General features: G+C 44.6%; 1 protein-coding gene across 2 annotated transcripts in view; it reads left to right on the top strand.

The window, feature by feature from the left end:
• Positions 1–16,717, top strand: part of PALD1 (phosphatase domain containing paladin 1) — a 1,254,976-nt gene that overhangs the window by 593,310 nt on the left and 644,949 nt on the right. For both annotated transcript variants that reach the window (XM_069610500.1, XM_069610501.1), the window contains exon 7: positions 7,585–7,660. In XM_069610500.1, coding sequence (XP_069466601.1) covers positions 7,585–7,660 — 76 coding nt within the window. The remainder of the gene's footprint in view (positions 1–7,584; positions 7,661–16,717) is intronic.

Raw genomic sequence — 16,717 nt, 5'->3', positions numbered from 1 at the left:
CAACCACTGGATAGCTTTCTGTGTGAAGCATCCCAATCTAAAGCGATACAAGCCGCAGAATGACTATTACTGGTAAGTAAATTCTGCCTTACTGCGAGTATAGAGGTAATCAAAGTAGACCATAAAGTCAATTTCAAAGCTTTGAACTCAAACTTATGCAATGTCGAGTTCTTTTCAGAGATTGACAAAGCAACAGACTTGGCTTCTTACTTTTTTCTGGTGCAGGCCAGCACCAAACCCAAAGTGGGCGTTAGTATGAAGTGTAAACAGCAATATGAGGACCTCCGAAGCTAGTACTGGTGTCCTAGTTAATCTTCTGATATGTATTCTGAATGTGTGCTGACGTTCTACAGTCTATCTTAAAGGAAACAGCGTGTGACCTTTCCAGTAGGAGATTTAAGTTTTATTGACACTGCTTAGGAAGTTTCTGTAAAGTGGATAGTGGTAATATCAGCAAATTGTTTACTGATTGTTGAAAATCCATAGGCAAAATTACAATAGTAGTAAGAAATTCCAAGAAAACTTGGCCACCCGCAGAGTACTTCAGCCTTCCATCGATCAACAGTAGAGCCTTTTGATGATAACTGTATGATGCAGAGAATGTACTTAAGCAATTTAAATGATCATTATAGAAATGTCAATTGTTCAATCTTGAGTCTGTCAAGCACATTAAACAATCACTCATAATGACAGGTAAGCTTTTTGGAAAACTGGTTAGTATTTACAAGATAAAGATAAACCAGCACCACCAAGAGAACCTGTTTTTTAATCCAAAGTTCTAAAGTGACTAGTGCAACTGATTGACCATGTTGCTTCCATTTGAAGTAGTAAACTCTGGATAAGAGATAATTTTCACTGCAGAGTTCTACAATGGTAAACTATTTGCTTCCTGCGAGGCAGTACAAGGCTTTGGCATCTCTTGCTTTAATATATTGATCTGATATAGATTAATCCTTTATAACTGACACACACTTTAATGTCACCATTGCATATGAGAGCTGCAATGACACGATACACATGAGTTTGCCACCCTCAAACGATCCCTGCATCGAACTTTTCTTCCAGACGTCCGATCGCACAAGCCTGAGATGGCTCAATTTGATAAGTCATTTCAGTTTCACTTTAGTTTATTGATCAGAAAGCATAGTCAACATTAAAAAAAAAATCATAGATCTAAAATCATACATAAAATCTACCGGAAGCATTTCAAGAATAGTTATAGAGCCTTGACAAAAAAGAATATTCTCAACATGGGTTAATCTGGAAGAGAGATCACAAACTTATAATACCCCTCACAGTCCAGATGAGGCAAGTCATTTGAAAAAAGTTTGTTGCTTTCATTGTTTCAAGATAAATGGCCAAATGCACAAATAATCACAAGACTAGCTAGTGAGCACTCATAATAGATGGATTTTGTTGAGGTGCATGATGTTGGCCTCCCGCAAGAGATACACCAACCAAATCTAACAGCCGTGTAATGGTTACATAAATTTAAGAACTGGCCCACTGTTTCCTGCCCCATCCCTCTAAAGAAGAAGCAATCTATCATCTCTAGCCTACCCTATTTCCCTAGTACAGCTTTCAAAGGCAGGATTCCCAACTGGAACTTGAAGAAAGTGAATGCTTTTCCAGAATCCCTATTTCCTCAAGATAGGGTTCCTGCCCAAATGCCATTTCCTCTCCTAATCGTTCTCCAGCCTACTATTTGACTGTGTCATGTTGCAATGCACTATGGAATGGTTTAAATGCTGTCTCTGATGCCGATTTGCTTCTGCCCCAGCTCCTCCAATACCATAATATTGGTATAACAGTGGGAAGTCCAAATAGTGCTTTGCCTAATATATTTTCTATTGTCTGAGCCTCTTGCGATTAGCGTACCTCCAACGATCACTGGAATACAAGGCACTAAATAAAGCCATGTCATTGTAAGATCAGAGTGGGTCTTATACTCTGTGCCCCCCATCATACGCTTAAATCATAGGATGCCATCTCTCAATATCTTTAAAGTCCACTCGTCTTTTCCAATTGAGGCTTCCAAGAACCAGAGAATGTCATGCGGATTACCAGATAATCATAGGAATGCAGAACCTTTGGGGACACCACTACTGTTATTCTATGTCTAGGTGGGCGGCAGGATCCCGATGCTTTCTGACACAATGATCTCTAATTGTTTTTCTACATAGAATTGATCAAACTATCTAAGTGGTGGATCAGGCTGTTTTCTGTTTCAAAGTGATGCCCACAGGACCTCTAGTCATAGAATAAAAAGATGCTTTGAAGTAAACAATCACCAAAAAAGGGTATTGTTGTGTTTGTAGGGCTTCAAATGTTTGGCCCTGAACAGGAGTAACCTAAGCCCTAATTCAACTGTTTCTGACCCTTTACTAACCCAGTTGTGGCCTGGAAAAGGGGTAGGGGCTCATCTAATCAGCTGGAGATTCTGAAAAGGACAACTTTATCGAAAATCTTGCTGATCGTATCAGTAAGCAAGATGTGTCTATAGTTTAATGGGCATCAGTGATAAAGTTGCCAAGGAGCTGACATTTCCCCAAATTTGCACTCTGACGAAAATCAAGCACTTTCCCCAAATCTAGGAATGGAGTTTAGAATAGTAAATAAATAAAATCCTAGAAATATAAAACAAATGGCTGAGAAAAAACATGGCCAAATAACCCTTTCTCTGGGAAGGGACCCACTCGGGAGGGTCTATAACCACATTGTAGCTCACTGTACGTTTGACAGAGGAAAAATATCTATTTGCATATCAGTCTGGTCCCACCCACTTGGGCAGTCCAGCACCGTAAGGCTAGTCAATTGTCCTCTGATCAAGAGTACCAACTGCAACTCAAGGCACTTGTTTTGGCGTAGTCGTACCTCATCAGTGAGGTGAAACTGTGCCTCTCTAAACACGGTGAGCAACGGGTCCACGTCTGGATTACCCTGGGTAACTTAGTGTGACACCCCAAAGTTTCTAAAAATTAAAAAAAGGCCCAGGAGCTTCTCTTATTCTTGTTCAGGGGAGAATTGTGGATGGGACCAGACTGATATGTAAATGGTTATTTCGCCTCTGTAATGGGTGCAGTGAGTTTAAAATGGTTGTTGTCCCTCCTGAGTGGGAGAAATTCCATACAACAGGGTATCTGGCTCATGCTTGTTCTCAGTAGAGGGGCTCCCACACCCTTGTATAATTTGTAAAACTTAGGTTTTCACCCTAAGTAACCCATGGTAATCCTATCACCGACCCCTTGCTCACTAGGCTTTAGAGAGGCGCAGCATCACCTCACTGAGGAGGCACAACAAGTCTGAAACATAGGTCTGTGGCTGCTGATGGTGATGTTGTTTAGAGAAGAATTGCCTAGCATGTCTGTGCTGGACTGCCTTTGTTGGTGGAACCAGACTGATTAAATTGATATGTATCATCTGTGAAGGGTGCAGTGAGGTTAAACATGGGAGTCAAAGGCCAGATCTCTTGTAAAGTAACAATGTCTGTTTACTTAAGCTAGCACTGCCAATCAGCAAGGTGAGATGAAACTCCCACAATATTCCAAATCACAATAGTGAGAATAAACCTTGTCACACCCTCTGAGTCCCCATGCTTGGGGACAGATGTTTTCCACATGAGAGATAGGCTTTCTTCATCTGATTCACCACACCTCAAAACCCCTCAGGATACCCCCCAGACAACTGAGGGGAACGCTCGATACACTTTACTGCTTGAAATTGCTTACTGTATCATCAGAGTGCTTTCCTGTCAATCAGTGCTCTGAAGCCCACCCATCGTCAGACGGGCCGTTAAAGTAAAGTGAAATGAAAAAATTAAAAGCATCTGCATCCACCGTTTGGGGAATGGGCATGCTAGTGCAACAGCTGCAGTTAAACCCGCGGTTGTCACACTTCAAAGAAGAATCTTGACCGATATCCTGAATGACCCTGCCACAATTTGTGCCTGCCCATACACCTGTTTCAAAAGCAGGGGAGGACCCTCGTTTCAGGGCATTCAAAAGCGCAACCCGTTTGTGGATGCGCTTTTCAATACCCTGCAATAAGGTGGTGTCCTTATTTGGGCAAATGCGCGAAGGGAGAAAAAGATGCACTAAGATGCGCTCATTCAGATGCCCTTTGTGAATTGGTCTTCTCCTTTTCTTGGGCCCAAACATTATTTGAGGCTCTGGTCCAGGGACTCGAGAACAATGGCACAGTTAAATCCCTGAAGATGCTCCTCCAGCAGGTGCGGTTTAACCAGGTCATGGTTCCTAAAGGTTGTAAGCACACACTCCCCCACTTTGTTCTTAGGCCTGGTACCCACCCAAGCGACCCATCTAGCCATCAGCAGGTCACAAGGGTTCAGCTCCCCCCAAAGCCTCCTAGTATTGGCCCAGTGAGTAGCTTTGTTAATTAAGTCCATTGTGGATCTCCACCCTTCTGTCAGTGCTAACACAGGGTTCATGCCCACAACTATGGGTGAAGCAGTGGGAGGGAGGGTAAGTATCACCCCATACATAATAGATGAATTCTCATACCCCCCACCCCTTTCCATCTCCTCTGCCTCACTAGCTTTCTCTGTAGTACCATGACTAGCTCATTACTGGCTGCAGCCAGGCAACAAGGCTGGGAGATTTAAGGAACCATAGACTTACCTTGCTTTTTCCTTCGCAGTGAATCTGAAAAGAGAACACCAGGTATGATTCAGCATCTATGCTCAGAGTTTTTCCAGTTGTGTCATAGCGGCTTGGGCATGGCTCCAAATAGGAGGGTGTCTCATGGTTACTCGGGCGACTATCTGTTGGCCCCTGTGTCCCATCCTTTTGTTCGTTAATACTCTCCAGGCAGGTCCTCCTCTCCTTTTCCTTCCCCAAGGAGTCCACCCATCTGCTCCAGTTATTCGCCCTACCACACTCTCCCATGCACTTGTGCGTTCTCAATATCACTGGACCTAGTAAGATCGCTGTTTTGTTCTCCCCTGTTCCCCTCCCCTCCCTTGCCTTGTCGCGCTCTGAAACACTTGTGTACGAGCGCCATAGAAATAAAATATCAATATCAACATCTCTTTGCCTGTTTTCCATCCTGAGATCTGAACATCTGTTTGCCTGTTTTCCACCCTGAGAAGACGACTTCCTGTTCTGCACCCGAGTTAAGCCCTTTCATTGTTTTGGTTGTTGGGGAGAATTTTCTTCTAAGGCTAATTTCCCTTACCTATTGAGTCCTCCGGCAGCTTTGCTGGATTTGAAGGGTTTATTTTTTTTCTCCTGCTAAGAGTGAGACTCTTTTTCCCACTCTTAGACATGTTGCGGGTGTGTTTTAGGCTATTGTGTGTGCTTATGGTCTATGGGTTTTTTTTCACCCTCATTGGTATCATCTTTTTACCTGTGTGTTAAATAGCACCCTCAGTGCAGTAACACAGGGGTGTCCTAGTGACCCCCAAACATAGACTCCATACCCTGGGACTGACTACTGTCTCCAAGGGTATGTAAAGTCCCCATTGACTTTACTAGTCAATAGTTATGAACAAAACCAGTACAACCCATCTTACTATGAAAGTACTGGAAAGGGTTAATAGTTTTTCCCTGGTGTTCAATTTCGAGAGGGTACCGTCCAGTCCCTCTCTCCAAAGTTTGTGGCTGGTGGCAGTGGTTACTACCATAAATATTTGACTGCAAATTTTTTCCTATGGGATTTTCCCATTGTTCGAGGCTACCACTTTTACTGACAGCCTCTAACATAAGGCCGGTTTATTTTAATATTAATTTTACTCCAGTAGGTTTTTATTGCCAGATCTTTTATAATATTTCTTTCTCGTGTCTTTCTCTGAAATCCAAACCTGAGTCGAGGATCCTTTGTTCGTCCTTTTGCCGGGCTTCTGCACAGAATCCCTCCTTTCGGTGCCACTGAGTCAGGGGTAGACCGGATGTGTGGCAGGGGGAATAGGCACCCTGGACAGGGTTACCTAGGCAACCCAAGTCACACTCTGCCCTCATAGGCTGGGGGGTTATCCCGCCAAGATAGCCACCCCACTGTGTGAGTGACAGGCTTTATGAATGGGGGGTTTTCTGCATAAAAGCAGGCCTCCGAGGACTGGAGGACAAGACGTCGCCACTGGAACTAAGAAACCTGAAGGCGAGAGAAGCTGAAGAAATCTTAACGACTGAACCACCGGTGAAGCCCTGCTGCAGATCCTCACCACTTTCCTCCAACGACTCGAGAAGATCTTCACCTGCAAGAGTCTTCTTCCTTTGAGCTGGTGGGGCCAACCAGTTCACCAATCGCCTTCCAAGACCTGCCTTGGTCGAATCGCCAGTGCCAAGCACTAGGAGACCGGATAGCCAGGCACCCGTCCACCACAACCACGATTTAACGGAGCGTACCTTTTATTTGCCTTGGCATCACCGCTGCTGGTTTCATCCCTGGGCAGTGCCGTAACTCGAACCATCCTCCACGACGAGAGACTCTCTTCCTCTGCTGGATCTCCCGAACTGCAGGAACTGCCAGGAACTACTGCCACTGCAGGAGCCTCTTCCACTTTTAAGGTACATTGTTCCGCCAGGCCTCCCGTTTTGTTGGGTACTGTTAAAGGTGTTTTAAATCCTTTACTTACCTTCTGTGTTGACCGCCCCTTTCGTCTAACATTATCTTTTTACATCTGCCACCGCCTTTTCAACTCGTTAAACAAAGACTTGACTACAGCTACAAGAACAGTTTGATCTTGGGCATTTGCCTTGTACCACTGACTCTGGCACAGGCCTCTTGACTCTGGCTAAATCTGTTACAACTGCCTTCTCTAGATTGCTTCTCACTAAGAAATGTGTTGGTGCACCTAAACTCTCATAACCACCCTTCCTTCCCCTTTCTATATTGCTGAAGTGCCATTTTGCTCGGTTTTCATTTAAGTACTGCGGATACTAAAGTATTGCCTTGCCTAACTTGTTCACAATCTAATTGGGAAGTGTTGCTGGTGTGTTTAGGAGTCTAGCCCTGTATGACTTGTCCTTTCCCTCCCTCTGAAGAAATTGTTAGCGTGCCCTTTCTGCTTAGTTTACACTGTGCCATTTTGCTCAGTTTTCACTCTTGCTCAAACTTGTCTACAATTTAAATAGGGAGTTGTGTATACTTTTCTTGACTGTTTTAACTTACTTTAATAATAGTGATTTGTGTGTGAAAATCAGAGTGTGTAAAATAAATAGATCTATTCTTTTTGATACAAAGCTTTGTTCAGTGTTTCCTTGTTCCATAGTATTGTAGTCCTATTGTGTAAACCCTGAATACTGCTCATCTCCATCTTGAGTAAGTCTGACTGCTCAGCCATATCTACCAACTAAATCTTTGTGGTACAGACTGATACCAAAGGGGATTGATTGCATATACCTGTAGTCTTAATCTTCTGTAGTGCTTCCTAAGGGAACTGCATAGGATTCTGCCTAACAGTTGTACATAAGGCCCTTTTTGAAACCTTATTTGTCTCTGAGACTCAATGATCTCCTTTCAACTTTGAAACTTTAAAGCTTGTTTATTGGCGTGATGCGTGAAAAAGGTATTAAAGAAACTTTGCATTGCAGGCTTGCTAACATGTTTGTCTGTTCACCTTGACAGATATCATCGGTTGCCCTTACCTGTGGATGGTGCCCCCTTGGAAGCGCAGTTTGATGCCTTTGTTTGTTTCCTCCGGGTAAGTCTGAGAGTGTTATAAGGTGACGAATCGCTAGCATATTTCATAGGCTCCTCTGTTCATTCTCTGGGCTTGCCTGGGATAGGAGAGATGCCATTTAGGGCAAGTTAGACATTTTCACTGCCATGAACCCTAATGAAAGATGTATTGTAGTGATTGCTCTGTGCCTTGCAAAGCCGCACATTATCCTGGGTGGAGAATCTGCACATGCGTATGCTTTACTCCGTACACCATGAACCTCATGCATTTGCAAAAATCTTAACCCTTAGCCGGAGCATGCAATTATCTTCGACACAACACCAAATGCGCAATTATTCCTAATGGAAACTGTCAGGTTCTTTTTGAAATGATGACGTGTATGTCTTGAGGCCATGCCCACATGTTCCCTACAGAGCGCCTTGTAATGGTTTAACCTTTCATTTTCTCGCTGCTTCCCAACGCAGCTGTTTCTCCCTAACACGCGCCATCAACTCGGACAAGTACCTTGAGTGCTTTCATTATTATCCAAGGAAGCGGGAGGCCGCGATCCTCAAGTGCGCTCTTACCTCGGCTGGGGTGTGAATTCCCCTTCTCAGTAAATTCATGTGTTTCTAGCCCTGGCATTGAGGGTGACTTTGGTGTCGGTCTGCCGGCATGGAATGATTTATCACCTATTTACTAAATCCACTTTGCTTACCCAGAAATATGGCCCTTTTCTTGCTGAATATAACAAGCCATACCACTAAACCCAAAACCTGTGGCAGTCATGGCACAATGCTTTATCCCTGGAATTTGATTGGCTCCGATCATCTGAACCCCAAAACACATCTCTCAGACTTGCTCTCCCCTCCAAAACCCTGCATTTCTCCCGCTGGCCCCCTTCTAATCCACAGTCAGTGCAAAAACCTGTGTATATGTTTATATGTCTATTAACTGTGTTTATTTATTGAGAGAAAACGTGTTTTGTCCAGAAAAATTCAAACGGAATAACCGCATGCGGACGGATCCTGAAACTGTTGCTGTGAGAGGGAGTGATGTCTTGGATGTCATTTCCAACTCCTGTCCTCCCATCAGTTTTGGAGAATTTGCAGTTCCTCCCTTTAAAGCAACTGCCTTTTGTAAGTCCCAGGCCGATTTAATGTCCCAAAATCTGGCCCTGCTCTTTCCCATTCATTACAATGGCAGATATCATCGGAGCTCTGTTCATTCTTGAAGTAGCCTTCGATTTCCCTCTCAGTCAGCGATACTGATGTGGTCTTTGTCACATGTGTGTAAATATTATTTCTTGGGTGCAAAAGGAAGGCTGCTATGTAAATATGTACATAGTTGTCTCGAGAGGATAGCTCTGGAAGCAAGACGACGTGGAGCAACACAGGTTCGATCCCCGGGTCCGCACTTAGAAACCTCTGGGTATTAAGGGTGTTATGAATAACCTATTACCGTTATAATAGTTATATATGGAACTCCTTTACACTAGGTTATGGATTGACATGTTTAAGTCCCGGGAATCCTTAGGCGGAAAGAATGTTATGTTTTGGAAAGTCAGTTATTGAGCAAGAGCCTGGGGCTGTAGCAAGAGGCTGGGGCGGGCTGCTCACGTTATCGCTTAAAGAAATGCTGTTGATACTCGTGGAATGAAATACGTTGATTGTACCCTCCATGCCTGCAGCCATCTTTATAATAGTCTCCTTCTATCACCGCCTGTCTCATGTCCAAATTCTCCCGTGTGTCTCGGCATCTATCATTCTGCACTGAGATGAGGCTCAGCCCGTGCACCGGTGTCTCAACAAAGGGGAGCGTCCGCGAACCTGGGACTACTTGTCTGTCCCCTTTCCTACTGTAGCTCTACTCCATTATCCCCTTGGTGGGAGAGTGTTTGCCCTCCCCCACTTCCTTTTAAGTGCCAAGAACTAGGAAGACTCGTCCTTTTTGCATAGACTTGCATAATAGCCTGGCACTTAAGGGGGTCTGTTCCGAAATGGTACGAAATGTTTAATTTACGCTGTACCTCACAATTCTGGTTCAGCATTCTATACAAAGATTAAAGGGACTGAGGGGAAGCAGGGGCGGCACCCAGGCATGGGCTTGGAAGGACTGAAACCCCTCACTTTGACACATCAGGAATCACTCTGCTGTTACACCCAGCCCAGCTCCATGTCACATTTCTCACCTCGGAGAGGGGTGTATTTACTCTAGCAAACACACCGCTCTCTGAGGTGAGAAAACAGGTTACATGACTTTTCACCTCATTTCTTTCACTGAAAAGAACAAACATTTTACATTGAAAACGTTTTCACCTAATGTAGATTTATGGCACTATTCATCGAAAACCTGTATACCGAATTAAGTTTTATTTTATTTTTAATTTTTTAGTTTGTTTTTTATTTATGTATTTTTTCATTTATTTTTTTTAGATTTTCTTTTTTATTGGGGGTTCCCCCAAACCCCTGTTGTCTGCCCTTTAAAATGCCCCAAACATTCCCAAATATATGTATATCCTTTTTTTACTGCGGGGTCCCCCCCATACTCCTGTTTTAAAAATGCAACCCTTTACCCCACCCAAACATATATACATATATTTTCAATAAAAAAAATTCAGTGGAATTTTTTTTTTTCAATTAACATTTTTCCGTGAAACATCTTTTGATGAAAAATGTTTCAGTGAAAAGACTGTATACCGTGAAAACAGTCATTGAACTGAAACATAAAGGCAAAAGCCTGCCATGGGGATATCAGTAGACCTCCTACCCCCTATGTTTCAGCTAAAGGCTTAACTGCTGGCTCAGCTTCTACATAGCCCATGCTTTCAATAATTAACATTAACTAAAAAATATATATATTTGTGTGCACGCAGGGATTGTATGTATGTATGTATGCATGCATGCATGTATCAATGTATGTGTGCATGCTTGCAAGGGTGTGTGTAAGTAGTTGTATGTTTGTATGCTAGGAGGTGTCTGCAAGTGCACACCTATGAATGAATGCAGTGTGAATGGTGTACATGAATGTGACTGCGCTTGTTAATGAGCGCACAGTCAAAATGATCTGGGTGTTCATGTGAATGACATGTCAGGTGTGTGGGTGCGTGTGTCGGAATGTGTCCATATCTGTGTATCTGTGTGTATGCAAGCTGGAGCCTGGGGAGGGGCATTGGAGCATGAACATTTTTTGGCAAGCGCATGGCATGTTTTACTGCCGTTTCTGGGCAAAGGAAAGTCAACTTGAGTGTTTTTATGTGAGGGTGCGGTTGGAATGGGGGTGGGGAGGAATACTACAGTGTGGCTGGCCTGCCCTTACTGTGGCTTGGAATGTTGCACTCACAATAAGGTCAAAGGCAACATAAATATTCTTAAACGGGGGAATAGAACATGATGAGTGCAACATGTGTTCTTACAAGGGGGGATATGTGTAATGATATGCTACTTATATAGAGATTTCGCCAAAGATCTGTATAGAGAACACAAATAAAATGCATCAGCCAGCCGAAGCTTGCACTCATTTAATGCGCTTTATTTATTGCATTTATTGACCGCGCCCAAACCCATAAGTATCACAGCGCTGGCACAACTTGGTGAGCGTAAGAGAGAGGTAACAAGGTGCAAAAGCAACATAATAGTACAAGGTCTGTATCAGGGAGGTCACTTTGAAGTATGAAAGGCAGAGTTGGCCATGCCAGGATTTGAACCTGCGAATCACACTCTGATTACAACAGCATGCGCTCAACCCACTGAGCTATCTTATCTGCTAGCCAGCAAAAGTATGCATTCTTACTGTGGCATTGCAGTTTATTACTGGTGTAAAGGCCAAAGGCAACATAAGCATTCTTCCATTGGGTTGGGGGTATTCGTACAGCCCGAAAGGCAATGTATTTTGTTTACTGTGGCATGACATTTTTACTGCCGTTAGGGAACAAATACAACATGATTGTTCTTATATTGGGAGTGGGAGAGTTGTGTAGCCAGTAAGGATATATTTTCTTACTGTGTCATGGCTTTTTTTCACTGTCATTCAGGCAAAGCCAACAGGAGTATGTTCTTACATGGGGATACTGGCATGTATTGGGAGAGCCAGCATAAACCTGCTTAGTTATAGTATCGTCACTGGCATTATGGACAAAGCAAACATGAGTATTTTCCTATGTGGGAATAGTGGCATATATACGTGCACCAGAATGGACATGTGTGACCACAATCGATATGAACATGCTTTTTTTACACTTGCAGAATACTGGCATATTGTTGGCAAAAACCTTATGAAAATGTGTCTGAAAGTGCTCCTGTGCATTGTTGGTGGCTTCGCATATAACGTACGTTTTATGTCTTACCCTACAAAACCGATTATAAATTATCACAGAAATTGTACTGTAAAATGCACTATTTCAACCCATTATTTAAAAAATGTTCTCTAGGGGACAACCCCCTCCTTGATTGGCTTGCCCTCGCGCACTACTCTATCACACCCATGCATTTGGCTGGGGGCAGAACAAGTGCCCTTCCTTCTGTGGGCTCTTCTTAGAGTGGGCCCTACTACATTAGCTCCAGGCCCCACTTGTGACAGAATCATGTCTACGCCTCTGGTGAGTTGGGGTGAAAGATGGATTTAATGGGCCGAAGGAAGGCACGTAATATCTACTCAGCCTCCTGGGCTTGGGGAGGGGGTGGTAGGACAAGCGGGTGGTATCAATAGCGCAATAGGTTTAATGTCCCGTCTCACTAACAGTTTTAAAAACTGCCATCCAGCCCCCCCCCCCAAATTCTTTTCTTGAGGCTGGCTCCACCCGTGGGGGGTGAGAGGGGGTAGCACTAGAATAGAAGTCTGCCGCCTTTGACTCTAGCGATGCTTTGAACTACAACTCCCATCAACTCTTACCAGCATAGTCAATGGCGAGGGCTACTGAGAGATGTAGTCCAAAACATCTGGAGAGCTGCAGTTTGCAGATCGCTGCTCTACAGTCGATGAAGGTTGGAGGTGGCAGGTGCAACGCCACAACTGCCAACGTTCACCTTTTCACTGAATGGTGAATGCCGTTTTTGATGTCTTTCAAGAGGCAATGTCTTTCAAGAGGCAATGTCTTTGCCTCCCAGCAAACCAATATCTTAAAAAATTGATACACGTGTTTCGTAAATAACCTCGGCATGGCGCAGTTGGTAAATAACACAATATTGTAATATATTGCCGTCAGATTGCTCCTGCATGCACTCCTCAATGCTGCCTCATTCAGCCAATCACAAGAACCCTATGGCCCATGGCAATGCCAGTGTCTGAGGCGCCTCGCATTGTCCTTGCACCGATTCTTTCATATTCTCTGTCAGTAGTTTATGTACCTAAGCAAAATAAAATAACGTCTTAAATTGAAAAAAAAAAAATCATCAGAGCAGGGCTCCCATAGATTCTTTGTGGATGCCCCCCACATGTTAATGCGCCAGCCCTGTCTCTTTGTACCCAACCTCTTTGCGGGTCCCCTCCCAGAACTATTCGCAAGCAGCTAGTGCCCTAGTCCTTTGCTCTCAAACTCGCATAGCTGCCACCTGACGTGCAATTAAACACCTGAACTCTCGAGGCCGCAAAGGTGTTAGAAAACCTGCAAGCAGAGCATTGTAGTGTCCTCTTTATTTTGTTGTGTTTTTATAGGGAGACCCCGCCCCCCTTTCTGTTAAGTCGTGGGTTGCACCCCACGTGCCAGGTAGGCGGAGCATCCACCTGCGCGCCAGTTCGCGCTTGACAATAAAAGGAGGTTACGTGGCGAGCTGCCGCCTCCGGCTTTATTGAGTCTGTCTCAATACTTTCATGAGCTAATGTTTCATAGCCAGCACCAGTTCAACAGGCATGCTGAGAAACCAGGCCATATGTGATAATTTTTTTAGATGCAAAGCTAGCCTTTCATCTGCCTACAATGGCTCTGCTGAGGTCTGCTGCTGTAAATACTCACATGCCTTTGACCTCCTTTGGGGACCACAGCTTTGCAGACTTTGGCATGGGCCAGGGCTCTCTGTTCCAGGGGGGCCTTGGAGCCACTCCTCCTCTCCTCCAAAATCCTGAATCAGAGGCTACTCTGTCTCTGATGCCACCCTCCCAAACCTGGCATCAGGGCCTTGCAAATTGCTTAACTTGTCTACGTATTTGAAAGGAAGGATAGCTCAGGGGCAGCGCGTTAGTCTTGGAAGCAAGACAACGCAGAAACCACTCGCTGGTATTAAGCACGTTATAAATGAACCGTGAAATAGATCAATAAAAATAAGGAGCAGAAAGTGCTCTAATTTAGAACTAACGTTTGGGTGGTAGGAACTGATGGGGGGGGGGCGTTTGCATTTCGAAGCCCTCCCACAGTCTGCATCTTCCCGTCAAGCAGTTAAATGGAGTCACAAACTGACCCCCTGTCACATTTTAAAAACTATAATGTATTTCCAGGAAGCATGGACAAAACAGGTTTTCTTTTTAGTGGATTGCTTTGTCTTTGGAACTGCACAACATCACACGAAAAACTATTGCAAAAGGTAAATCAAAGTGAAATTTGCTTATTCCTTATTCTAATGCCATTTGCCAACAATGTGGGGGGTTTATAGCACATTGGGCCTCATTACGAAGTTGCCGGTCCGGTAACACCTGTACTGGTATGCTTGCGGGTACCGTTGTTACCAAACCGGCAAACTCAGAGTTGTGCCACAGGTGCCTTGCATTCCGCCAGGTCTGCCCTGGCGGAATGAAAGGCACCTGCCAGTACAGCATGCCTGTAGCACCGACACCGTTATGAATGGTGCCAGTGCTACAGGCATCCCCATTCCCACTGAGCCCTATGGGGCTGAAATGGGAATGGGAATCTACCGATACCCGTAAAAGGGCAATTACTGGGTCTGGCGGGGTCGGAATACCCCGGTAATTGACCATTTGCAGGTGCCGGACTTTCATGCCGGTATGGAGGTAGCTTTGTCGCTCTTACTGGCAAGGCTACCTCAAACCTCTTAATGAGGCCCATTGTGTCCTTTTTGCGGTTGTGGGTGTGGTTATGTAAATATGCACATTTTTGGATGGCGGCGCAAGTACGTAGCGGCAACGCTCAAGTGACCCTCGTGCCCACTCTAAAAAGAGGGATCTGCCCGCTCTTCCTCTCTTGGCCTTCACTTTTCTTTCGGGGGCTTTTCTGCAGGTAAGACCAAGCTTCTTTTCCTCATTCACCTTCACAGAGGCCACCTACCGAGCGCAGCAGATCCGGGCTGGAATTCGCAAATTCCATGCGGTTTCGCAGGCGCATGCTCGCAATGCAAGCATCAGGATCGCTGTTCAGAATCAAGGAAATCGAGGAAAACAAAAACAGCAAATCAATCAGAATATCGTGCTATGCCTTCTGTGCTGCGTTACGCACTAAATTATAAGCAAAAATGTTCCTTCATGAGTATAATTATTTCCCCAGCTCTGTTTTTGACGATGGCTTTCATGTCATGCTGCATTAATGTCACCTTTTTGAGCCTTGGGGGCATTGCAGACTATGCAAATTTCAACTTCGATATTTAACCCCTTAAGTGCCAAGGACGAGTATGCTCGTCATTTTTGCATAGACTTGCATAATAGCCTGGCAGTTAGCAACAGTAGTGATGATGGCACTTCTAATGTTTCTAAACCTGTCCGATTAGTGCCAGGGCCTGAGACCTTTGTCTGTCCTGGTATTTTGGACCACAAAGTCCCTCAGCTCTAACAAGCGTATTTTATAGTGAGGGGTTGTGGGAGTTGCAGTCCAAAACATCTGGAGAGCTGGAGGTTGCAGAACCTTGGATTAGTGCATGTGCCCAATGCTTGCTGTGCTTCTATCCTGATGGGGAGAGCTTGCACGCAACCTTCTCGCTTTGGTCAAGGGACAGTGGCATGCTACATTGCGAAACCTCTTCAGGCTTCCAAACTCGATGCAATTGATTTCTATATCCCTGATTATTACATGGCGTCCCTAAATATTAGGTCGAGCGTTTATGATGTGGGAGCACTCGGACCTTCCGTATGTTGTGGTCCTGTCCCTGCAAAGACCTGCCTCTGCTTTCATTCCCCTTCTGCAGTCGGCTTTGGGTTCCATGCTTGAGTGGGCAGTCAGAAGGTGTGATCCACTGAAGCCCATTTCAGGCTGTGTTTGAAGGTGGAGAAGTTTGGGGCATGTGCCTGTCCGTGCCAGCCAGGGTTGGACTGTGGCATAAACTTGTCTCGGGCACCAAAGAAAAAGTGGCCCACCGTTGCAAATGGCAATTCATTCCTATTGTCACAGACTGTTTAAGTAGTACACAGGGGTAGGCTTTGGATACAATGTGATGCAAATATTGCATTTTGAAGAATATTCATTCAGCAACACTGGTCAAAACAACTAGCTGCATGGTGAAGTAACTTATCAAACTGGCCCACTTTGACACAAAAAACTGGCCCACCCTAGCATTTTGCGTTTTTGGTTTGGGCATTGCCCTATTGCCCTGTAGTCCAGGCCAATCCTGGTGTCTCCACACCACCTCTGGCATGATGTAAGCAAAGCAAGCCCACCTCTGGGACCTTTTCAAAGCATGGAAATGAGGCTAGGTGGGATTGCTTGTACTTCGTTAAAGCATTCGTTTGGAAAGATCTTTGCTTAAACTTTCAAAAAATGACTTTAAACTCTTCCTATTTTGAAACCTGGATGTACGTCCGTGCGCGCTGTAATTTATTTTTCACAAATCAGTGTTTTTCTGATTCAAGCAGAGCCTAAAACCTGGATTGTACCCCTGACCCTTTTACAGTGCAGACTGAAGGAATGTGTCCCCTTCTGCGGCTAAATGTCATTAAAGCATACAGAGCTGCCAAATGTGCTCTGTGTCCGCGTGTCACTTGTGATTTTCCCATCGCATGCTGGGAGTTGTAGGCACATACTTAAAATGGGGAGAAATTAAATGATCACAGCATGCAATAGGGAAACGCAGGACCGGCTCCAGGTGCCGTGCATGACTCAGAGCAGCTTGGCAGCCATGAGCAGTGGCAGAAGTGAGTGGGAGCGGTGCTTCTCTACTTTTTGTAATTAAGTTTTACTGTTTCTGTACTTTTATTTTTAAAAGCAATCCGTTCTGGAATGCTTTC

The sequence above is a fragment of the Ambystoma mexicanum genome, chromosome 8, assembly GCF_040938575.1.
Source record: "Ambystoma mexicanum isolate Mex_15411 chromosome 8, UKY_AmexF1_1, whole genome shotgun sequence".
Classification (NCBI taxonomy): Eukaryota; Metazoa; Chordata; class Amphibia; order Caudata; family Ambystomatidae; genus Ambystoma; species Ambystoma mexicanum.
Note: the sequence above shows the minus strand (reverse complement) of the source record. Positions and strands in the feature narration are given on the sequence as shown.